General features: G+C 42.1%; 1 protein-coding gene across 1 annotated transcript in view; it reads right to left on the reverse strand.

Annotated features, from left to right (window-relative positions):
* LOC112224764 (collagen alpha-2(V) chain) overlaps positions 1-25,058 on the reverse strand; it is a 63,173-nt gene that overhangs the window by 25,482 nt on the left and 12,633 nt on the right. The window contains exons 2-5 of the mRNA XM_042319959.1: positions 1,711-1,935; positions 1,046-1,065; positions 873-938; positions 498-551 (exon numbers count right to left, since the gene is read on the reverse strand). Of these exons, the coding sequence (XP_042175893.1) occupies positions 498-551; positions 873-938; positions 1,046-1,065; positions 1,711-1,935 (365 nt within the window). The remainder of the gene's footprint in view (positions 1-497; positions 552-872; positions 939-1,045; positions 1,066-1,710; positions 1,936-25,058) is intronic.

Below are 25,058 nucleotides of genomic sequence, written 5' to 3' on the forward strand. Positions count from 1 at the left end.
TCCATAATCACGTACATTAGTTGCTTCTCTGAAATACCCTAATTCAATAGAGACTGAGTAGTACGTAAATTGTCATGTCTGAGCTTGGTTGTCCTGGAGAGGAAATGACACCATTAAGGCTGTGTTATACCTGCCATTATATAATGACTAAATATTCCTTTAGCATATTTTCCAAATCAAGCTACATGACATTGGGTTTTTATAAGACAAGCTCTGTGTGGACTGCACAGTTGGGGCCACATGGATCACTTCTGAGGGGGTGTCACAGAAAAGGGTTGGGTGATCATACTATTTAGGTCCAGAAAAAGGAATGATTAAGGATTTGCGATTTGGCAAAGATCCAACTTGTATTGAAACTCACTATTTTTTGTTGTTGTCAACGTGTCAATGTAAATAAGTATACAGTACAGAAGTCCAGCGTAGCAACAACGTGATATATTTGCTCTACATCCATCCTAGAGGTGTGTGTGTTTTCACAAGTCATGTTTGGAACGTACAGGTCTTCCTTTCTGGCCTCGGTCCCCTCTGAATCCTGGAGATCCGGGAGGCCCCTGTTGTCGAACAAAAAGAACGGATGGGAAAAGCCACACTAATGTCCCTTCATTAATCACATGATGGCATCATTACTGATATGGAGGAAAGTCATTATCAATGCTCTGTCAAGTACAGGTAGGTAACTGTGTTGTAGGTAACTGTGCTCTTCTGCCATCTAGAGTTGACTGAAAGAGTCTTACAAAATCCACACCACAAGTGAGAAACAACTGGTAAAAAACGTAAACCTTAAAGCTGTATTTTTGTGAATCTCGACAAAGCACTATATCACAAACTCAGTGTATAATAGATTCTGAAAACAAAGTGATCTATAAGCTTACCATAGGCCCAGGACGACCTCTGATCCCAGTCACCTGTGGTACATCTCCAGGTTCTCCTTTCTGACCCTACAAATCAAGAGCAAGATTGCAGATGTTGCTTCACCGTTAAAATCAAGTTAGTAACACGATATTTGAAAGATGTTTAATAATCACAAGGAGATCGTAAAGCTTACCCTGTAGACTCTGCCAACATCTGAAAATGACAGAACAGACATAAACAAATAATTATCTTACAAAAGCCTGTAGTCTACAGTGTCATGAGTGTCACCAGTGTCATGAGTGTCATCAGTGTCATCTGTGCCATGAGTGTCATCTATGTCATGAGTGTCATCAGTGTCATCTGTGCCATGAGTGTCATCAGTGTCATCTGTGCCATGAGTGTCATCAGTGTCATCTGTGCCATGAGTGTCATCAGTGTCATCTGTGCCATGAGTGTCATCTATGCCATGAGTGTCATCAGTGTCATGAGTGTCACCAGTGTCATGAGTGTCATGTATGTCACCAGTGTCACCAGTGTCATGAGTGTCACCAGTGTCATGCGTGTCACCAGTGTCACCAGTGTCATGAGTGTCACTAGTGTCATGAGTGTCACCAGTGTCATGAGTGTCATGAGTGTCATCAGTGTCATTTGTGCCATGAGTGTCATTAGTGTCATGAGTGTCATCAGTGTCATGAGTGTCATCAGTGTCATGAGTGTCATCAGTGTCATCTGTCTATTAGTGTAGGAGTAGTTACACATTCAAACACAGTTCATACTGGGTTCTCTCATAACAAATGTGTGTATTTGTCATGACTTGGGGTCACTACAGATTTCCGGTCACGCTTTCCGACCGCTCACCGGGTCTGCCATTGCCACTGGTGTCTGTGCTGCCCTCGCTCTGGCAGATGGGACAGCACTCGCCCTCGGGGATGATCACTTTCTCACAGTTGGAGAGCTCATCGCACTGGATCTCGTCGCACAGGACGGCGCCGTTGTCGCAAACGCAGATCCGACATGGCTCCGGTTTCCAAATGTCTCGGTTGGTGTACACCTGGCCATCAACCGTGCAGCCCAAGTCATCTCCTGTGGAGGGTGGAACAGACAGGAAAGGTTAGACAGAAAAGGTCAGACAGGAAAGGTCAGACAGGGAAGTTCAGACAGGGAAAGGTCAGAAAGGGAAAGGTCAGACAGGGGAAGGTCAGACAGGGAAAGGTCAGACAGGAAAGGTCACACAGGGAAAGGTCAGAAAGGGAAAGGACAGACAGGAAAGGTCAGACAGGGAAGGTCAGACTGGGAAAGGTCAGACAGGGAAGGTCAGACAGGGAAAGGACAGAAAGGGAAAGGTCAGATAGGAAAGGTTAGAGAGGGATGGGTCAGACAGTAGAGGTCAGACAGGAACGGTCACACAGGGAAAGGTCAGACAGGAAATGTCAAACAGGAAAGATCATACAGGAAAGGTCAGATAGGAAAGGTTAGAGAGGGATGGGTCAGACAGTAGAGGTCAGACAGGAACGGTCAGACAGGAAAAGTCAAACAGGAAAGGTCAGACAGGAAAGGTAAGACAGGACAGGTCAGCAGGGAACATGAGCAACAGAAATGAACTGTGATGGGTAGGAGCATATTAGAGAGATCTGCATTTCTGTGAATAAATTGATGAGAACAGGGACAGGAAGAAGTTGAACACAAAAAATTGGACCGCTGCTCTTAAAATTCACATTAAGGATAATGTGGTGTCATTGTTCATTTGTACAATGTGTTATCGCTAGATGCTACAATCATAGGCAGAAGGCAAAGAGGATGCCTAGTTCTGGGTTATTACATTAAGATACATGTTGAAAAATGTAGTAAATGCCACAGTCCAGAACTGAGATAGATCAACATGAAGACACTAGTCATTGAAAGCGATGCACTGGTTAAATGTTATACTTCAGACTTTTTTAGTGGCTTGTGAACATGTTCTCATAGCTCTCTTCCTATTGGCTTCCTGTGTGGCTTCATGAGAGATTACATGTTTCCTCATTGGACATCGCAAAACCTTCTGCTTTCTTTACTGGCAGGCAGTATCACCAACAACAAAGTGAACACAAACCCAATTGGACACTTTAAACACAGAAGAATAAATGCAATGTTAGTGTAACAGAATCTTATTATTCTGTATCCTTAATCAACAACAGGTTGTTTAGAGGTAATGTGGAGCATATGTTTTCCATTAGGTACTTGATAACATCTCAGTTCAACTGCAGGTAGAAGAGGGTTCTGGAAAAGGTGACTGTCGGTTGTAGTAAAGTCTCCCCACTGTCAGACATGACCTAACTTCCTCCAAAGGAATGACTTGAAAACCTGACTTACAGACTCACAAAAAAATGACCCAGTCCACCAATGAAAAATGTCCCCGCATAGATCTACCAATAAAATACTAAACGTTTATTACACACACACAGAAAAGTAGTGGAAAAGGGATATTAAACAGTAATGGTGCTCTATAAAACTCAAACCATCTTGTGCTTATGTGAATTTACAACAACATTTCATGGGTTTACCTGGTCTACCCCAAATGCAGGAGAGACTTGGCTATATATTTTTTTAAATTCTTTATTTGACCTTTTATTTTACTAGGCAAGTCAGTCAAGAACAAATTCTTATTTTCAATGACAGCCTAGGAGCAGTGGGTTAACTGCCTGTTCAGGGGCAGAACAACAGATTTTGTACCTTGTCAGCTCAGGGATTTGAACTTCCAACCTTTCGGTTACTAGTCCAATGCTCTAACCACTAGGCTACCCTGCCGCCCCATGTTTTTTAACACAATTTATACACATTTGCACCCACCTACTCATTGATTATGATTAATATTTTTATCTACTTCATTATTTATTGAACTTCTACTCTACCAGGTTAGTAAGTTTACTGAGAAGAACACATTCTCATTCACAGCAACAACCTGATGGAGACTTGCTGGGGAAAGGAGAGCGGTTGAACTTTACTTTAGGGCACATTAGCATTTCTAGGTAGTCATGACAACTGACACATAAAACATAAACAAACGTATCATTCGACTGAGTTGACGGAGAAAAGGTGACTTGTAGGTCCTTTACCTGTTCTCGTTATAAACACCAGGTGGCATCCCTGAGCTTTATAGGTAACCATTTGACAAGAACAAGCCTCAGACTGGTCAGAGTGCCAGAGGAACATATCTACCAGACCAACAGCTCTCACAAGACTCTACTTTATATTTCCACGTATTACTTAAGTTCCTCAGTGTGCTGTGAGATCTGACTGGGAGGAAACAGACTGAGCCGTCGGCTATGTCATCACCTTGGCACTGTGGGGGTAACAGATCATTCTAGATTAGCTCATCTGCTAAATGAACCATCTGTTATCTCACTCTGCAACATATACAAAACGGCCACAGGAAGAGTTTTGCCTAAAACTGTCGACTTCCTAAGATGGATGCCGTAGACGATGACCAACATTTAATAAAATTATGACAAAGTTATGACAAAAACTATACACAAAATTTATCCTGGAATACTTGGTTAACCATGATCTTATTCTGGGGTGGCAGGGGTGGGAGGGTAGCCTAGTGGTTAGAGTGTTGGACTAGTAACCGGAAGGTTGCAAGTTCAAACCCCCCAAGCTGATAAAGTACAAATCTGTCATTCTGCCCTTGAACAGGCAGTTAACCCACTGTTCCTAGGCTGTCATTGAAAATAAGAATTTGTTCTTAACTGACTTGCCTAGTTAAATGAAAGGTAACATTTTTTTAAATTTTAAATCTGAATATTAGAGGAAGATAAAGTGCATAAAAGTGTCTGACTTCACAGTACTGTGTTGTCTACTCCAGGGGTTTCCAAACCCAGGTAGTTAGCAGAGTGAACATTTTGCACTCTAACCATTATTATTTCCTGCAATTGTATGAATTTTGCCAAGAGGTGCTGTGAACATTTTGCTGACCCCCACAGTTTGGGAACCACTGGTATACTAAACAAAGAGAGGAGAGAACAGATAAGGGGAAACCAAATACTCTTATTCTGGGAACTGGATCAAACTAGAGAGCCAATGGGATGATGTAACTGATACCACCAATCATTTTTAAACATGCCTTAGCAAAACACAATGCGGACGGTATAGCCATCTCAAATTAAAGGAAACTGCAGCCTTGGATAAGCTACAATATGGCTAAGTGATCAAATTTAATGGCTAATGTCTAATCTTATAATTGAGGGTACCATAATTCAAGGTATTTCGCCTGCCCTGATGAATGTCTGTGGCTATGAGTCATGCCGCCCACATCGGCCACACACACGCACACGCGCACACACACACACGCACGCACGCACGCACGCACGCACACACACACACACACACACACACACACACACACACACTCCTACCCCCTTCATTACCCCCTTGGGAACCCCCCAACACCACCCCACAACAGACACCCACCCCTGGGTCTCAGAAGGTCTCCCCCCTGTCAGAATTGATCCATAGAGCCTGCCCTGCACCATGTCTCGCGTGAGATAACGGAAAACGACCCTGCCTTTTATCATCATTCTTTATCTCTGAACCTCTGTTTGTAACCAGCTGTGTTGTCTCTACACTAGTCTAGGCTCTTTAGACAGTAGGCGGTAGGCAGTAGACAGTAGGCGGTAGGCAGTAGGTAGTAGGTAGTAGGCAGTAGACAGTAGGCAGTAGGCAGTAGACAGTAGGCAGTAGACAGTAGGCAGTAGGCAGTAGGCAGTAGATAGTAGGCAGTAGGCAGTAGGCAGTAGACAGTAGGCAGTAGGTAGTAGGCAGTAGGTAGTAGACAGTAGACAGTAGGTAGTAGGCAGTAGACAGTAGGCAGTAGACAGTAGGTAGTAGGCAGTAGACAGTAGACAGTAGGTAGTAGACAGTAGACAGTAGACAGTAGGTAGTAGGCAGTAGACAGTAGACAGCAGGTAGTAGGCAGTAGACTGGTAGTAGGTAGTAGGCAGTAGACATTAGGTAGTAGGCAGTAGACAGTAGGCAGTAGGCAGTAGACAGTAGGCAGTAGACAGTAGGCAGTAGGCAGTAGGCAGTAGGCAGTAGGTAGTAGTAGATAGTAGGCAGTAGGCAGTAGGCAGTAGACAGTAGGCAGTAGGTAGTAGGCAGTAGGTAGTAGACAGTAGACAGTAGGTAGTAGGCAGTAGACAGTAGGCAGTAGACAGTAGGTAGTAGGCAGTAGACAGTAGACAGTAGGTAGTAGGCAGTAGACAGTAGACAGTAGACAGTAGACAGTAGGTAGTAGGCAGTAGACAGTAGGCAGTAGACAGTAGGTAGTAGGCAGTAGACATTAGGTAGTAGGCAGTAGACAGTAGGCAGTAGGCAGTAGACAGTAGACAGTAGACAGTAGGTAGTAGGCAGTAGACAGTAGGCTGTAGACAGTAGACAGTAGGTAGTAGACAGTAGACAGTAGGTAGTAGGCAGTAGGCAGTAGGTAGTAGGCAGTAGACAGTAGGAAGTAGGCAGTAGACAGTAGGTAGTAGGTAGTAGGCAGTAGACAGTAGACAGTAGACAGTAGGTAGTAGGCAGTAGACAGTAGACAGTAGGTAGTAGGCAGTAGACAGTAGACAGTAGGTAGTAGGCAGTAGACAGTAGACAGTAGGCAGTAGACAGTAGGCAGTAGGCAGTACCTGCCCTGCACCATGTCTCGCGTGAGATAACGGAAAACGACCGGGCAGTAGACAGTAGACAGTAGGCAGTAGACAGTAGGTAGTAGGTAGTAGACAGTAGGTAGTAGGCAGTAGGTAGTAGGTAGTAGACAGTAGGCAGTAGGCAGTAGACATTAGACAGTAGACAGTAGGTAGTAGGCAGACAGTAGACAGTAGTAGACAGTGGCAGACAGTAGGTAGTAGGCAGTAGACAGTAGGCAGTAGACAGTAGGTAGGTAGAGGCAGTAGACAGTAGGCAGTAGACAGTAGACAGGTAGTAGGCAGTAGACAGTAGTCTCGCGTGAGATAGGCAGTAGACAGTAGGCAGTAGACAGCCAGTAGACAGTAGGTAGTAGGCAGTAGGTAGTAGGTAGTAGACAGTAGTAGGCAGTAGACAGTAGACAGTAGACAGTAGGCAGTAGGCAGTAGACAGTAGACAGTAGGCAGTAGACAGTAGGTAGTAGGCAGTAGACAGTAGGTAGTAGGCAGTAGACAGTAGGCAGAAGCCAGTAGACAGTAGGTAGTAGGCAGTAGACAGTAGGTAGTAGGCAGTAGGCAGTAGGCAGTAGACAGTAGGCAGTAGACAGTAGGCAGTAGACAGTAGACAGTAGGCAGAAGCCAGTAGACAGTAGGCAGTAAGCAGTAGACAGTTTCCAGCTCATTTATGTTCTATCTACTGAAAGACATTTGACAAGTCTAAATGTCCCGGGATAAAGCTCTGCTGCCCTGCCTCCAAGTACTGTACATAACTAAAGCAAGCACTTTGTTTAAGCTTGATTCGCCGTTAAATTACCAGTTTCCAGGCTATTGCTCTGTGAAAATGCACGTTTGGATGAATTTAATCAATAAAACACTGGAACAAACAAAGAAAAAAGGCATATTCATATGAATCCAAAAATCAAACATGTTTTTGCAAAGCCGAGCAACTTATAGAGTGAGTAAATACATTTTAATTCGTACATTCCACCGTAGGAATCAAACCCACAACCATGGCATTACAAGTGCCATGCTCTACTAACTGTTTCCTAACCATGTAGATGTATTATTATTACAGGCAAGAATATCTTAACTAGATGTACACATGATCTACACGTGATCTACACAAAATGTAACTAATTGTAAATACACTTCTATAAACTACAGAAGAATAAAAATGTCCAACTGGCCCTGTCAAGCGAAGCCATAGACCGCAGAGCTTGGAAAGTACCATTTTCCCTGTTGGGGTTTCGAAAGGGGGTGTCGGGAGCATTTGAAGTTTACAGTGAGAGAAGTGAGGTTTGCTGGGCGGTCTTAAAACCTCAGTGCAGGCCAGAGTAAGGAGGGGGTGGTTAACTTTTCCTCCCCCTCAGCTTAATTCATCACAGGTTCCGTACTTTCAGCAGACGCCACATAAACCGGATAATCGTGACAATGGTGAAAAGGCATGCTCGTCTGATGCATATTTTCCATTAGTGTTCTCACTCAGTCGGTTGGTTTCCCCCACTGTTCTACAACATTTACTTTCTCCAGGTTTCTGAGAGAATGAGAGAATGTCTGGCTGTGTTCTTTGTACTACAGACTCACCAGACTGTTAGACGTTCCTCAGGGGGAACAAAGCCAGATAACAATGAACCGCAACATTCGACACTGAAACCATGTCACACATCTATGACAACTTGGAATAATCAGTGGGAAAGTGTGTAATACAATCATACAGCAGGCTGCATTTAAAAATATATATTTTTAACCTTTATTTAACCAGGCAAGTCCCAATCACAGCCGGTTGTGATACAGCCTGGAATTGAACCAGAGTGTGTAGTGACACCGCTAGCACTGAGATGCAGTGCCTTAGACTGCTGCGCCGCTCGGGAGCCCAGGAAATGGTGACTTTATGGATTTTCCCTGGTTAATGCGGAAAAACTCATGACACTGTGTTTGGGGAGTAGATTGTTGCAGCCAGAAGTCTAGAGGTTAAAACATGACCTTATGGAAACAATGAGTCATTTAAACTCTCTATTTTCCAAGGACTCAACGCCAGCCAAACTGTTTCAGAAAGTAGGCTTACGTTTATTTAAAATGAGCAAGATGTCCCGACTGCTCTGTCAGGTGTCAGACACATTCAAAAGCAGCCTAATCCTTGTACTAAGACTTAATCCTTTTAAATATTGATGGTTTTCTTTATAGCCTGAACTGATCTGTCATCTGGCAAGACCAGAATGTTCCGGCTGACTTTGCCTTCTTTCCCAGGTCATGCAGATGAGTTCCAGCTGCTGCGGCAGCTGTGCATGCCTGCTTTGAACCATCTGGTGGCGGACATAAATCTTCCAGTTCCTGCTCCCCCCTCCTATAATTGGTTCACTGATTAATCTATCCAGGACAGTGATTGGTCACAAACAACTGTGTCACAATTTTATCTACTGAGCTTAGTGAAGGCTTCATTGCCCTTTATAACAGCTAGGTAGATGTTTCACAAACCATTTATAAGCAAATACCATAATATGAAGGTTGATATGACAGGTCCTTACATGATCTCCACGTGACAGAAGTATTATTATGTGTGAAGGTTATGAAGGCTTTATAAAGTTGAATTCCACTGTTGTTCTGAAATTGGTGTTAAGCACTCTGACATGTTGACCTGCCTTGTCAGCAACTAGTTACTAGAGTGTCAGTTCAAAGTGAACATAAACCCTATGATTATACCTGTCCCTTTATTAGTGTGACTAGAAGAGATGACTCCCATTCATTTTATAAAGACATCTTTGTGTCTGTAAAAAAATAAACTACAACATTATCTACATGTTCCAGAGTTGTGAGGTATGAGCATTGGGGATTATAGGCAAACCTTGTTGGCGCAAGAGAACATTGTTGCTTCTGGTTTGAACACGCACCTCACCTTCCCTTCTCTTCTCTTCCACAAACATGGCTAGGGGATGGGGGTGGGGCTAGGAGATGGGTAGTGGGGATGGGGAAGGAAGGCCAGCCAGGAAAGTTAAATGAAAAAGTAGCTGATTACACGTCTGTGCCTCTTTTCCTTCTGGAGCTGTCTCTGATAGCCGGGCTTCCTGTAAAGAAACACAACACACTGCAGTGGTTCCCACCATGTTGGCTTGGGAGAATGTGGTAGCTCTAAATTACCCCCTTCTACTGACTCCTAGTTTTCCATTGTCTCTATTCCACACAACTCAACTATGGTCAACTGCTGTCTACACTGGGTTCAAAATGTTTTCAAATCTGTCAAGGTTTGCTTCTTTGAATTTTCCTTGTAGAATTGCATAATCCAAAATGTGCAAACCCTGCCTATAGATAGCACCACAAGCAGGCTCAACAAAGCCCTCAGAGTCTTCGAAATCTTAGAAAGAATTCAAATACTATTTGGCATGTTGCAATGTACACTAACTTTCTCAAACTGTTGCCAAAAGTTGGAAGCACAGAATCGTCTAAAATGTCATTGCATGCTTTAGCGTTAAGATTTTCCTTCGCTGGAACTAAGGGGCCTATTCCTCCTCCACCAAACTTTACAGTTGACACTATGCATTCGGGCCAGGTAGCGTTCTCCTGGCATCCGTCAAACCCAGATTCGTCTGTCGTACTGTCAGATCGTGAAGCGTGATTCATCACAACAGAGGACGCGTTTCCACTTCTCCAGAGTCCAATCATGGCGGGCTTTACACCACTCCAGCTGACACTTGGCATTGTACATGGTGATCTTAGGTTTGTATGCGGATGCTCGGCCATGGCAACCCATTTCATGAAGCTCCCGAATAACATTCCTTGTTCTGATGTTGCTTCGAGAGGCAGTTTGGAAGTCGTTAGTGAGTATTGCAACTGAGAACAGACAATTTGTACGCTCTACGTGCTTCAGCGCTCGGTGGTCCCGCTCTTGTGTGGCCTACCACTTCGCAACTGAGCCGTTGTTGCTCCTAGACGTTTCCACTTCACAATAATAGCACTTGCAGTTGCTCGAGGCAGCTCTAGCAGTGCAGAAAGTTGATGAGCTGACTTGTTGGAAAGGTGGAGCCACGTTGAAAGTCACTGAGCTCTTCAGTAAGGCCTTTCTACTGCCAATGTTTGTCTATGGTGATTGCATGACTGTGTGCTCGATTTTATACACCCGTCAGCAAGGGGTGTTGCTGAAATAGCCGGATCCACTAATTTGAAGGGGTGTCCACATACTTTTGTTTATACTGTATAGTTTAAGTGCATTGCCTGAGATGTCCCTCTTAGTTAGAGGTTGAATCTTTACAGTAATACTATGGTATTCAAGGCTTTTGAGTAACTATAATATGTGGAAAACATATTTAGTTGGCTATACTTATACTAGATTTGAAATACAGCCCAGAATGTAATGGGGCCCTGGGGAAGATTATGGGATGAGAGCAGTAAATGGGACTTCACATAATCATATCAAACATGACTAAAAGCTACAGTAACAGACTAGGTTTTTCTCTTGTGCACAACTGAATTTGTGCAAAGCAAAGTTATTCCAGGGAATTAAGAGCAATGGGGAGCAAGCCATCCATCTGAAAATTGTCAACCAGCAGTGCATCAAAGGAAGAATTATAATAGCCATATACTTGGGAGGATAGAAGCATCTACTGTAGCAAGGTTCAACACTATGCCCGTTACTGAATAGAATAACCTTGAAGGACATTGGTCTTGCCTTGCCGTCGACTTGACTGCAATCTTCTTTAGGCTGTGGTTTACCTCACGGTGGCATTTGGTTCTGTCACCATACATGGTTAGTGTGTTTGCTTTTTTCCCTTTCAGATGAATTACAGCCCTCTGACCACAACGTCAGTGATGTTGAGCATATGACATATAATTTAGGGTATCATAACACGCTCGGCACATAAACACAGGCATGACGAAGAAACACGGATCAAAGAATAGGATACAATATGATTCGTCTGTATTGAAAAGCCCATGAACTCTCCTTAACCTGAACCAGCTGTGGGATACTTAGCATGTCTGTAACTGTAATGAATTTCCATTTCACTCCGAAGTTGTCTTGAATGGCATATCGTATTGTGAGATAAATGATTGTCACAATCCAGAACTAACACTACCTAGAGGTTGAATGGAGGAAAACCTCTGTGTGTATAGTGATGATCGTCATGACATCATTTGCGTATATTTTAGGCGTGAAAATAAACATACACAGGTAAAACATTTGTCTGAAAATACTGCTTGGCTTCCACAGGTGTAGGTTAACCTGTTGAATTTCTAACCATGTGATTTCCACATCGTCTCAGATGGTGTCCACTAGCACACTAGATCAAACCGAGCAAAACACATTGACATACTTTAACAAATGGGAGCAACATTTTCTCCTACGTGATTTTATCCATACAGTATACATGGTAGGCTATCCTGTAACAGACCTTCTGAATCAAACTCAGATGCATTACAAAAACGACATTCCCTGTCTCTGATGTTTAATTAGCTTGGTATCAATTGAGCCTCATAGACAGGCAACCTTAAAAACCAATAACAAGCATCGCATTGACTATGACACACAGGGAAATAACTTCATCATTACTTCGATAGCAATTTCAAGCTCCATTTCCTTCTTCCATCTTCCATGCATGAGAAGCCAGCCAGTCCATACATCATGCCAGGGTTGTATTATTTAGGGCATGTAGTAATAGGAAACGTTTAAAAACATTTTGCAACACAAATCCATGTAGTCCCTCCCAGTTTCTGTCCATTTTCTTCTGTTTTCTTCTGTTAGAGCCAAATGAATACAACCCAGGTATGACTAAAGGAAACTTTACACGATGACGTACATTCCAGTTTACCAGTCTGCACTTTAACATATACACTAGGTCACGGCCTCCTGGTGTTTTACATCAACTAAGTGCATGTCCAGATGTAGGAGAATAAATGGTCTGCAGCTCTGGTCTTGAGGAGGAAGAGGAAGAGGAAAGTTATATGTACTTGTGGCTCTATTGAAACACTAGGAGGAGAAATACAACGGTATTATTTTAGTTCATATGTTCTACATTAGAAAGTGAGAATAAATGTAAAAGAGTGATAATAAATGTTTGGTATAAATAGAGATGTAAAGAAAAGGGAGTTGCTCCTAATCCATGACCGGGTCTTTTATTTCTGACGCTGCCTATCTGTGAGGGCGCAAAGTCTCGCGGGAATTTGAGACTTCCCTAATTTTCTCATGCCGAAACCAGGTTAGAAAGGAAGAAGAAGAAGAAGAAGAAGAAGAAGAAGAAGAAGAAGAAGAAAATGGCTGCCGGTGTGGCCATGCTGTGGGGGTAAGATGGAGGACAGGTGAAAAAAGGAGAGAAGTGGAACACAATATAAGTAAATATGGAGTGGGGAATGCACAAGCCTTCTGGAAGATCTGATGAAGGATAAGATGGTGGACAGGGAAAAAAGGAGAAATGTGGAAGATGTTTTTGGACATATCTGGAGAGAATTGATCCTTGCCTTCTGGTAGATTCTTACGTGGTGTCAAGTTGGGTGGAGAAGTGGTTTGGGACTGAGTTGGTGAAAGTAACTCGAAATGGACTCGTGAAGATATTTTGCCTTTCTTCTGTCCAAAGGGAGTAGGCACTCCTTTGCTCTGTGGAGCAGAGCACCGTTGAAACAAGTGATAGCATCGGTGGCATTAAGTGTGCAGGAGAATCAACTGAAATTGAAGATCACCGGTGTCTATGACGCCTGCCATTTGGTGCAACGTGGTGGAGAGGATAGGGAAATTGAAAGGACACTGTCTGTCCTGCTAAGTTTTGATGCAGAGTCTTACCCTGACAAGCTATGAATTTTAAGTATGCTCTCCCTATGCTCTCTTTAATTCTCTCTCTCTTTCTCTCTCTCGGAGGACCTGAGCCCTAGGACCATGCCTCAGGTCTACCTGGCCTGATGACACCTTGCTGTCCCCATTCCACCTGGCCGTGCTGCTGCTCCAGTTTCAACTGTTCAGCCTGTGGCTATGGAACCCTGATATGTTCACCGGACGTGCTACCTGTCCCAGACCTGCTGTTTTCAACTCTCTAGAGACAGTAGGAGTGGCAGAGATATTCTGAATGATCGGCTATGAAAAGCCAACTGACATTTACTCCTGAGGTGCTGACCTGTTGCACCCTCGACAACATCTGTGATTATTATTATTTGACCCTGCTGGTCATCTAGGAACATTTTAACATCTTAGCCCATGTTCTGTTATAATCTCCACCCGGCACAGCCAGAAGAGGACTGGCCACCCTGGCCATCCTAGGTTCTGGCCTTTCTAGGGAGTTTTTCCTAGACACCGTGCTTCTACACCTGCATTGCTTGCTGTTTATGGTTTTAGGCTGGGTTTCTGTACAGAACTTTGTAAGAAGGGCTTTATAAATACATTTGATTTGATTTGACAAGGTCAAGTTAGAATGTGTAATTTATCCCGTGGGAGCTTTTGTCCCGAACCCATTACAGTGTTTTAAGTGCCAAGGTTATGGTCATGTTGCAGCAGTGTATAGGAGGGAGATTGCTAAATGTGAGAAGTATGCAGGCGGGCATGAGACAAAGGAATGTGTAGTGTCGTTAGAAAAAGTTATGTGTGTGTTAGCTGTGGGGGTGCCCATGGTGTTGGAGATCGGAGGTGTCCAGTGAGAGAAAGACAGGTTGAGGTTGCCGGGATCAGAGTAGTATAGAAGGTGTCATATGCTTAGGCAGTGAAGAAAGTAGTAGAGGAAGATGGGTCCAGGGCGAGAGATCCTGAGAGGATTCCTGCGAGTAGGCCGAGTCCAATAGAGAATGATTGGAATAATATGTGTTTCAGTAAGGTGGGTTTCTTAGCATTTATAGCCATGGTTGCCAATTGTACTCTAGAAATGAAATGTAAGTCATAGAAAATGGTGGCAGCTCAGAGAGGTAGTTGGGATTGCAAGATTTTACTGCAGAAGAGTTGCAGTGGGGTGCTGAGTGGCAGTGTTCTGTCCTCCCAGGCCGTCGACTTGGTGTTGGACTAGGTAGGGTTAAGTAGTGGAATGGGGTGGTGGGTTTTTAATTAGGTTTCATTTGCAGGGTCGTTTTCCTTTTTCTTTTTCCCAATTTTGTATTGTCCTATCACCAGGTGTAATGGAATGTATGGTGGCATCCACGTAACATGTGTTTGTGGACCAGTGTAACACTACAGAAGAAGAAGAAGATCTGATGAAGGAGAAGATGGTGGACAGGAACAAAAGGAGAAACATGGAACAAGAAGAAGAAGAAGGATTAGAAAGGATACATACCGGTAGTTTATCAGTTAAATAGCAGAACGATTATATTTGCAATGTCACTAAGCAAAAAGCAAACAACCAAAATATCAATAACCACTACTATGTGTAAACATGATTTAGTCATGAGTTCAGTACTATTTGCATGATTTGCGGACCCACAAATACGGTGTATGGTAATTAGCTAGCTAGCTGTTAGCAACACTAGTCAGCATAGGCTGCTACATGATCATCAGTTTGTGTTAGCTAGCCAGCCTAGCATGCTCTAGTCCAATGGAAAACAATGCAACCCTGCTGGCTAACGGCTAGCTAAATAACCAGTGGTGGCAAAAATGTAAGCAGGTCCCTATGAGATTCAAGGCTTTAATAAGTGCCATCGTGCAGATATACTGTAGCAAAGAAAGAATTGTGATCTGGTAGGTCCCTGAAAACGGAACACTTCTTTCCTGTGCAAGAACTACGAGCCAAATGTCAGAGAAATTGTGGACTAATCCACAATGCATTTGGAGGTATTTTGTCGTATTCGTTTTTTCTGCGATAGCAAGATAATGGAGATGATGAGATGCTAGCTACTTTACAACATGGTCGTTCATAGCTATGTGAATTTATGTGTACTGACTGCTATTAACTACAGCTAATAAAATATTGTTGCATTGCATGAGAGCTTCATCTATGTATGTGCCAGCATTTTCGGGTCTAATAGGACAATCTGTCCTGGTTGACATGTTGACACAACATCGGAGATGGTCTACCATCTTGGCAACACTGGTCCTGCCATGCATGTAAAGCTAGCTGGCATCCTCTTTGGTAACGGGTCTATCTTTGCCAGCTAGATAACTAATAGCTTATCAAACTGTATTTTCTTTGCTACTTCTACACGATGACACTTAGCATGCTAACCTTAGCTTGCTAGCTAATGACGATACTTTTGCAAAATTAAGCAAATAGTACTGAACTCATGAAAGAAAATCATGTTTTGACATTGTATTAGCTATTGGTGTTTTGGTTTTTGCTTAGTGACATTGTGAATATCATATTTTTGGCATTTAACTCCGATCAAACTAACTATGTATCTAATCGGGTTAAAGGCATAAAAAATGTCTGAAGTTCCAAATTCCTGTGAGATTCTTTTGAGAATTTGCACACTCATCGATATGGAGCCTCATATATAAAAGATCCGGTCACAGATGAAGAGCCACTCCTTAAACAAAAATCTTTGTACATGTCTCTAACCGTACATAAGATAAACTACGTCTAATGATGAAATACGCATGTCCGGTCATTATCATTATTTTTGGAGGGGTGGACCTGGTTTGTGTGGAAACCTATATATATGTCATGGGGAACATCCCTGGGCTAGTGAAGATATACTGCCACAACCTTTCATTTGACCACTAGGTGCTTTAACTAAATAATACCATATTACCTCGCAAGCCAATGAAAACATCCTTGCCTGGTTTTAACTTCTAATGCTAAATCTCTCTCTTCCCCCTTCTCTCCCTCCTTTCCATTCCCCCTCTGTTTGTTTGATAGTGCTGAAAGCTAGCAGATCTCATGCAGCTGGTTTGCCATGACACTGGCTTACATTACAGCGTATTACTAAGTGCAGCCTAAGGCAAGGCAAAGATGTATGGTATAAATATTTACATCTTGCGCCTGGACTGCAGATTTGTGTATATTGAATACACTCAATACTTCTCAAAGTATCGCAAATAGGTTTGATTCATGTTGGAGAATAATACAGTATTACTGCATCACAGCAACTAGGAATGAATTGGAATGCTTTTCGTGTTAGCTTGAAAATGAACTGTTGGCGATCTGACAAACACTCAAGGGAGGTAGAAAACACAGAAAGCTGTTTGCAAGAACAACAACCTATCTGCCCATTGTCTCAGATGACGTTACTCAAACTAAAGCCTAGGGTGGGGGAGTGACATGGTTTTCACTTTAAAAGTAAAATGACCCCTTGAAGTGTACCGTGTCCTATATCTCTGTCAAACCTGGAGACAGAATCTAGAGCAGACACAACTCCAAATTGCACTCTTTAAAATACTAGCATACACTTGTTGTTTACTTGATTTTTGTGTTTAAACAATACTTGAACGGATTCTCTAATTGTAGTATCCTACATAGCATAAAGAAACATTATGAGACCTAAAAAACTAATGATGAAACCTAGACTGCCAAAATAATTTAATAGAATTTCACGTTTTGGAGCAAATAGATTTCTAATCTAATTGTAGACAGAAAATCACAAACACAGTCGCTTTGAGTTCTGGGATGAGTGAGAGCTGTGGAACATTTCAAACTATGTTTCCTACTGACCTGATAGTGAAAGTAAGGTCAAAAAGCAATTTGACAGTTACATTCCAAACCGACTATTCCGCCATAGAGAATCGCCCCAAAGCAGGCGAGGACATTTATCTTTTTCTCAGTTGTTATGAAAAGTACAAAACAAAACTGTCCTGTAAAGTTTACATTCAATCATTCAATCAATGTTATCAACATCTGAACCAGGAATAAGAAACACCCACTGGGCTCAGACTGGTTGAATCAACGTTGTTTTCACGCTATTTCAATGAAATGACGTTGAAACAACTTGGAATAAACACTGAATTGACGTCTGTGCCCAATGGGCATTGTCTTGATGTGTTACTGGCAAATTTAGAATGAATGCTTGTCAAGTTGTCTCCAGTATGTTGACTGCGGCTCCTCCCTTCGATGAGCAGCCATTACATATTTTCTGAATATGTCATCAGCAGCTGTGTCAGCTTCAGCAGTTCCAAAATGTCTGCTCTGAATTCAGAGTAGGGTGGACATTTTCCCATTAGGAAACAAGTATGTTCTGCACTTATTCTCATTTGACCTAATTAAATAACCAGCAGTACATCCTATTGATGCTGATGTATGACCTAAATGGTTCAGACCCCCCTTCAGACCCCTTAACTTTTTCCACATGTTGTTATGTTACAGCCTTATTCAAAATGGATTAAATTGTTTTCTTTCCCTCAATCTACATACAATACCACATAATGACAAAGGAAAAAAGCATATATTTTTTTACATTTTTGCAAATGTATAACAAATTAAAACTGGATTATCACATTTAAATAAGTATTCAGACCCTTTACTCTGTACTTTGTTGAAGCACCTTTGGCAGCTATTACAGCATAGAATCTTCTTGGGTATGGAGCGACAAGCTTGGCACACCTGTATTTGGGGAGTTTCTCACATTCTTCTCTGTAGATCCTCTCAAGCAATGTCAGGTTGGCTGGGGAGCGTTGATATCAGAGAGATACCAGTGTCTCCAGAGATGTTTGATCAGGTTCAAGTCCGAGCTCTGACTGGGCCACTCAAGGACATTGAGAGACTTGTCTCGAAGCCACTCCTGCATTGTCTTGGCTGTGTTCTTAAGATGATTGTCATGTTGGGAGGTGAACCTTCGCTCTGGAGCAAGTTTTCATCAAGGATCTCTCTGTACTTTGCTCCATTCATCTTTGCCTTGATCCTGACTAGTCTCCCAGTCCCTGCTGCTGAAAAAGATCCCCACAGCATGATGCTGCCACCACCATGCTTCACCGTAGGGATGGCGCCAGGTTTCCTCCAGACATGACGCTGTGATGTTCAATCTTGGTTTTATCAAACCAGAGAATCCGTCTGGCCACTCTACCATAAAGGCCTGATTGGTGGAGGGCTGCAGAAATGGTTGTCCTTAAATCTAGAAGGTTCTCCCATCTCCACGGAGGAACTCTAGAGCTCTGTCAGAGTGACCATCGGGTTGTTGGTCACCTCGCTGACCAAGGCCCTTCTCCCCAATTGCTCAGTGTGGCCGGGCGGCCAGCTCTAGAAAGAGTCTTGGTGGTTCCTAACTTCTTCCATTGAATAATGATGGAGGCCACTGTGTTCTTGGGGACCTTTAGTACCACATAAATGCTTTGGTACACTTCCCCAGATCTCTGCCTCGACACAATCCTGTCTTGGAGCGCTACAGACAATTCCTTCGACCTCACGGCTTGTTTTTTCTCTGACATGCACTGTCAACTGTGGGAACTTATATAGACAGTTGTGTGACTTTCTAAATCATGTCCAATCAATTGAATTTACTACAGGTGGACTCCAATCAAGTTATAGAAACATCCAAAGGATGATCTCTGGAAACAGGATGCACCTCAGCTCAATTTCGAGTCTCAAAGCAAAGGGTCTGAATACTTATGTAAATAAGATATTTCCATTTTAGTTTTTTTATGAATTTGGCAAAAATCTAAAAAACTGTTTTTCACTTTGTCATGATGGGGTATTGTGTGTAGATTGCTGAGGAATTATATTTAATCAATTGTATAATAAGGCTGTAATGTAACAAAATGTGGATAAAGTCAAGAGGTTTGAATACTTTCCAGAGACACTGTACTTGCGTTTTCTCTATCCACAGTCTCCATGTCTGCTCCCTGCAGAGACTGCACAAGTTTAAACTGGCGAGCAGTGGATTATGGTCAATATAGTTTATTACCACGTTTTCTGCACTAATCTATGTAGAATATTGGCCTGTTGGAAACTACAACTCCTTACGACATCGCACAGTTCAGGCTTGATCTGATTTACCTTTACAGAAACTGCACATCGAGGTCATAGAAAAAAAATGAAATACAATTAAAATAATTGAACTGACAATTAAATCAATTAGTTGTTTAAAAAACAAAAACAACTGACATTTCGATTAATCGCTCAGCATTACCTAATGGTATTGTAACGCTCAATGAGTGAATGGGTGTGGAGTCAGGCGCAGAGAGCAAAGGATGCGGGAAAAAACACGCTTTAATGTCCAAAATCAAAGGAACAAAATAGTTATACCCAAACAGGCGTAACTATAAAAACAATATAGTTCCCTTAGGTAAAATACCAAGACAGCGAGAACAAACAAACACTAACACCTCTCACAAATACAGAAGTACAAGCCCACACAAACAGAAGCGGGCTAAACAAACTTAAATAACCCCACCCTAACAACCAAACAATGAACAGGTGAAACCAATTAGACAAAACCAAACGAACATGGAACAAAGGATCGGTGGCAGCTAGTAGACCGTCGACGACGACCGCCGAGCGCCACCCGAACAAGAAGGGGATATATATTAATATTCGTGACAGGTATGCTTACATCAACTCAAATTCAGTTCATAACTGGTTGACACGAGATATGGGTGCCATAGAACATCTAAACAGAATGTTTGAACTCTAGAATATAGATGCTAAGTTCTTGGTCTACTTAACACAGATATACACTAAGTGGACAAAACATTAGGAACATCTACTATTTCTGTGAATCCAGGTGAAAGTTATAATCCCTTATTGATGTCACCTTCAGTGTAGATGAATGGGAGAAGACAGGTTTAAAAAATGATTTTTAAGCATTGAGACAATTGAGGCACGGACTGTATATGTCAGAGGGTGAGTGGGCAAAACAGAAGATTGAAGTGCCATTGAACGGGGTATGGTAGTAGATGCCAGGTGCACCGGTTTGTGTCAAGAACTGCAACACTGCTTTGTTTTTCACGCTCAACAGTTTTCCGTGTGAATAAAAAATGGTCCACCACCCAAAGGACATCCAGTCAACTTGACACAACTGTGGGAAGCATAGGGCCAGCATCGCTGTGGAATGCTTTCGACACCTTGTATAGTCCATGCCCCGATGAATTGAGGCTGTTCTGAGAGCAAAAGATGGTGCAACCCAATGTTAGGAAGGTGTTCCTAATGTTTTAGACACTCAGTGTATGTCCTCTAACACATACAGTGGGGCAAAAAAGTATTTAGTCAGCCACCAATTGTGCAAGTTCCCTCACTTAAAAAGATGAGAGAGGCCTTACATTTTCATCATAGGTACACTTCAACTATGACAGACAAAATGAGAAAAAAAATCAAGAAAATCACATTGTAGGATTTTTAATGAATTTATTTGCAAATTATGGTGGAAAATAAGTATTTGGTCAATAACAAAAGGTTTTCACACACTGTTTCTGGTATTTTGGCCCATTCCTCCATGCAGATCTCCTCTAGAGCAGTGATGTTTTGGGGCTGTTGCTGGGCAACATGGACTTTCAACTCCCTCCAAAGATTTTCTATGGGGTTGAGATCTGGAGACTGGCTAGGCCACTCCAGGTCCTTGAAATGCTTCTTACGAAGCCACTCCTTCGTTGCCCGGGCGGTGTGTTTGGGATCATTGTCATGCTGAAAGACCCAGCCACATTTCATCTTCAATGCCCTTGCTGATGGAAGGAGGTTTTCACTCAAAATCTCACGATACATGGCCCCATTCATTCTTTTCTTTAAGCACCAAAGGATGATGTTTCCACCCCCATGCTTCACAGTAGGTATGGTGTTCTTTGGATGCAACTCAGCATTCTTTGTCCTCCAAACACGATGAGTTGAGTTTTTACCAAAAAGTTATATTTTGGTTTCATCTGATCATATGACATTCTCCCAATCTTCTTCTGGATCATCCAAATGCTCTCTAGCAAACTTTAGACGGGCCTGGACATGTACTGGCACAAGCAGAGGGACACGTCTGGCACTGCAGGATTTGAGTCACTGGCGGCGTAGTGTGTTACTGATGGTAGGCTTTGTTACTTTGGTCCCAGCTCTCTGCAGGTCATTCACTAGGTCCCCCCGTGTGGTTCTGGGATTTTTGCTCACCGTTCTTGTGATCATTTTGACCCCACGGGGTGAGATCTTGCATGGAGCCCCAGATCGAGGGAGATTATCAGTGGTCTTGTATGTCTTCCATTTCCTAATAATTGCTCCCACAATTGATTTCTTCAAACCGCGCTGCTTACCTATTGCAGATTCAGTCTTCCCAGCCTGGTGCAGGTCTACAATTTTGTTTCTGGTGTCCTTTGACAGCTCTTTGGTCTTGGCCATAGTGGAGTTTGGAGTGTGACTGTTTGAGCTTGTGGACAGGTGTCTTTTATACTGATAACAAGTTCAAACAGGTGCCGTTAATACAGGTAACGAGTGGAGGACAGATGAGCCTCTTAAAGAAGAAGTTACAGGTCTGTGAGAGCCAGAAATCTTGCTTGTTTGTAGGTGACCAAATACTTATTTTCCACCATAATTTGCAAATAAATTCATTAAAAAATTACAGGCCTCTCTCATCTTTTTAAGTGGGAATTCTTGCACAAATGGTGGCTGACTAAATACTTTTATGCCCCACTGTATCTGCAGTACAATGGCTGTGTTTACACAGTCATCCCAATTCTGATATTTCTTTCACTAATTGGTATTTTGACCAATCAGATCAGCTCAAAAAAAGATCTGACATGGACAGATATGATGTGATTGGCCAAAATACTAATTTGTGGAAAAAATATCCTAATTTGGCTTCATGTGTAAACGCAGCCAATGTGTCCTTGTGCACAATATCCCTTAGAGACACAGACCTAAAGTAAACGTTTCCTGTCTCTCTCCAAGGTTTGACAGGGGCATAAACGGCCGTGGACATGAATAGCCCAACCCCAGAGACAAAACACCAAACTCTTCCAGAGGAAATACCACTGTGACAGGGCTTCCTGTGATGGAGATAGCCCAGCCTGTGAGGAGGGGACTGGGCTGAGAGAGAGATGAAATGTATTACACAGAGCTAATCCACCACCCACAAGCACCTTGATAACCTGCCAACCCAAATCACTGGATGACTGAAGACCTGAAGGGGAAACGACAGCATCAACATGTCTACAGTCAGATACAACAATTCAAACTAGTCATAGACTGCTCTCTCTGCTACCGCACGGCAAGCGGTTCCCGGAGCACCAAGTCTAGGTCCAAAAGTTTCTTTAACATCTTCTACCCCCAACCCATAAGACTGTTGAACAGACAATCAAATGGCCACCCAGACAGTTTACATGGACCCCCTTTTTTTACACTGCTGCTACTCGCTGTTTATTATCTATGCCTAGTCAATTTACCCCTACCTATATGTACATATGACCTCAATTACCTCAACTAACCTGTTTATTATCTATGCCTAGTCAATTTACCCCTACCTACATGTACATATGACCTCAATTACCTCAACTAACCTGTTTATTATCTATGCCTAGTCAATTTACCCCTACCTACATGTACATATGACCTCAATTACCTCAACTAACCCGTACCCCCCGCACATTGACACAGTACCGGTACCCCTTGGATATAGCCTCCTAATTGTAATTTTATGCGTCACTTTTTGTTTTCTTTCGTTTATTTAGCAAATATTTTCTTGCTATGCGTTATTGGTTTTAAGGGGCTTGTTGTATTCGGCGCATGTGAGAAATAAAATGTCATTTGATCTGATATCAACTTCTTCAGTTCCCTCACTGAGTCTGTGTGGGTAAATAAAGATTTAATAATAAAGACCCTGTATGGCTGTGTTGATGTTATGCTAACTAAAAGTATTCGCAATGGCAATTAGAAGGCAATTAAATTGTTCCCAACAGAAAACAACATGTGGATCCACTTTGAGCACTGCTCATATTTACAGCATGCGTCCAAAAGCTGTACTTAATAATACTTCACTCACTCAGGCTTTTTTGTTCTCGGTAAATTACTGCTTTCAAGATGTTTGATCCCTGAATATAGCCATCAATCTTTGTTATTAATGGCTGTTGTATAGGCTAATACTGTATGTATACATGCCATGTTCTAAATGTCACCTAATGTCATCTAACGTGGAATATGTCACATCTAATGTGTAATATGTCACATCTAATGTGTAATATGTCACATCTAATGTGGAATATGTCACATCTAATGTGGAATATGTCACATCTAATGTGTAATATGTCACATCTAATGTGTCATATGTCACATCTAATGTGGAATATGTCACATCTAATGTGGAATATGTCACATCTAATGTGGAATATGTCACATCTAATGTGTCATATGTCACATCTAATGTGTAATATGTCACATCTAACGTGGAATATGTCACATCTAATGTGGAATATGTCACATCTAACATGGAATATGTCACATCTAATGTGGAATATGTCACATCTAACGTGGAATATGTCACATCTAATGTGTCATATGTCACATCTAATGTGGCATATGTCACATCTAATGTGTAATATGTCACATCTAACGTGGAATATGTCACATCTAATGTGGAATATGTCACATCTAACATGGAATATGTCACATCTAATGTGGAATATGTCACATCTAATGTGGAATATGTCACATAGGCCTAACCTGACATCTCTGTATAAGAAATGCAACACTCTGAGATTTTCAAAGTATCTTTTCATTCAAACGTACCCGTTAGCAGCCCAGTTCCTTCAAATCATAGAAACTCTGGTGAAATCATCCAATTTAGTTTCCTGGTACCCATGACTCAAACATTTCACTGGTCAGACGTTGACATTGGTCTGGCTTACTGTGTAGTCTGCTTGTTGGCGTGGGAATGGACATCTGGTGGGTGACTGTCTGACACAGAGTCCTACATTGTGCTGAAAGAATGCACTCATTTTCAGGATGGTTTATTTCCATGGAGGATTCCTTTATGGCCCATGACACAGTCCAGCAGGAATGACCCTGATTCATTTTGGCAGCATGCTGAACTGCATGGTTTTGCAGATTCTAAATTCCCTCCTCTCAACATTTTAACGTCTTTAAAGAATTCTCGTACACCATTTCACCAGAGAATCAATTCTTGTGTGTATGTCTCTGTGTGTGTGTGTGCGTGTGTGTGTGTACGTGCAGGTGTCATTAGAGCATCCATGACTATGTTCATGAGGTAGTACAATTTAGTAATGGTTAATCATGCAACAAATCCATTGTATAGTAATGAGGACCAGAAATGCATATAACATCTATTTTTTTCATCACATCTGATACAATCTACACTTCACAGCAATCGGAGCTTGACTTGGATCTGCTTTGCTGACCATGTAAGTGTAATTGCGAGGGACATTAAGAGAGACGATCATACTAAGAACTGTCAGAGAAGTATTCTGCACTGTTACCGTTGGACTATTAAAGTTTAAATAAATCAAAAATATTTAAGAATAAAAATGTAACGAGTACTTTCGGGTGTCAAGGAAAATTATTGTGTAAAAAGTACATATTTTCTTTAGGAATGTAGTGGAGTAAAAGTAAAAGTTGTCCAAAATATAAATAAAGTAAAGTACAGATACACAAAAACTACATAGGTAGAACTTTAAAGTATTTTTACTTAAGTACTTTACACCACTGGTAGTAGTATAGTGGACACAGTACAGCAGCTATTCAAGGCTTGACTCAAGTCCAAGGAATTCTCTGAACCGGAATTCCAAATCACCAGAAACATCCATTAGGCAGATCT

The sequence above is a fragment of the Oncorhynchus tshawytscha genome, linkage group LG03, assembly GCF_018296145.1.
Source record: "Oncorhynchus tshawytscha isolate Ot180627B linkage group LG03, Otsh_v2.0, whole genome shotgun sequence".
Lineage (NCBI taxonomy): Eukaryota > Metazoa > Chordata > Actinopteri > Salmoniformes > Salmonidae > Oncorhynchus > Oncorhynchus tshawytscha.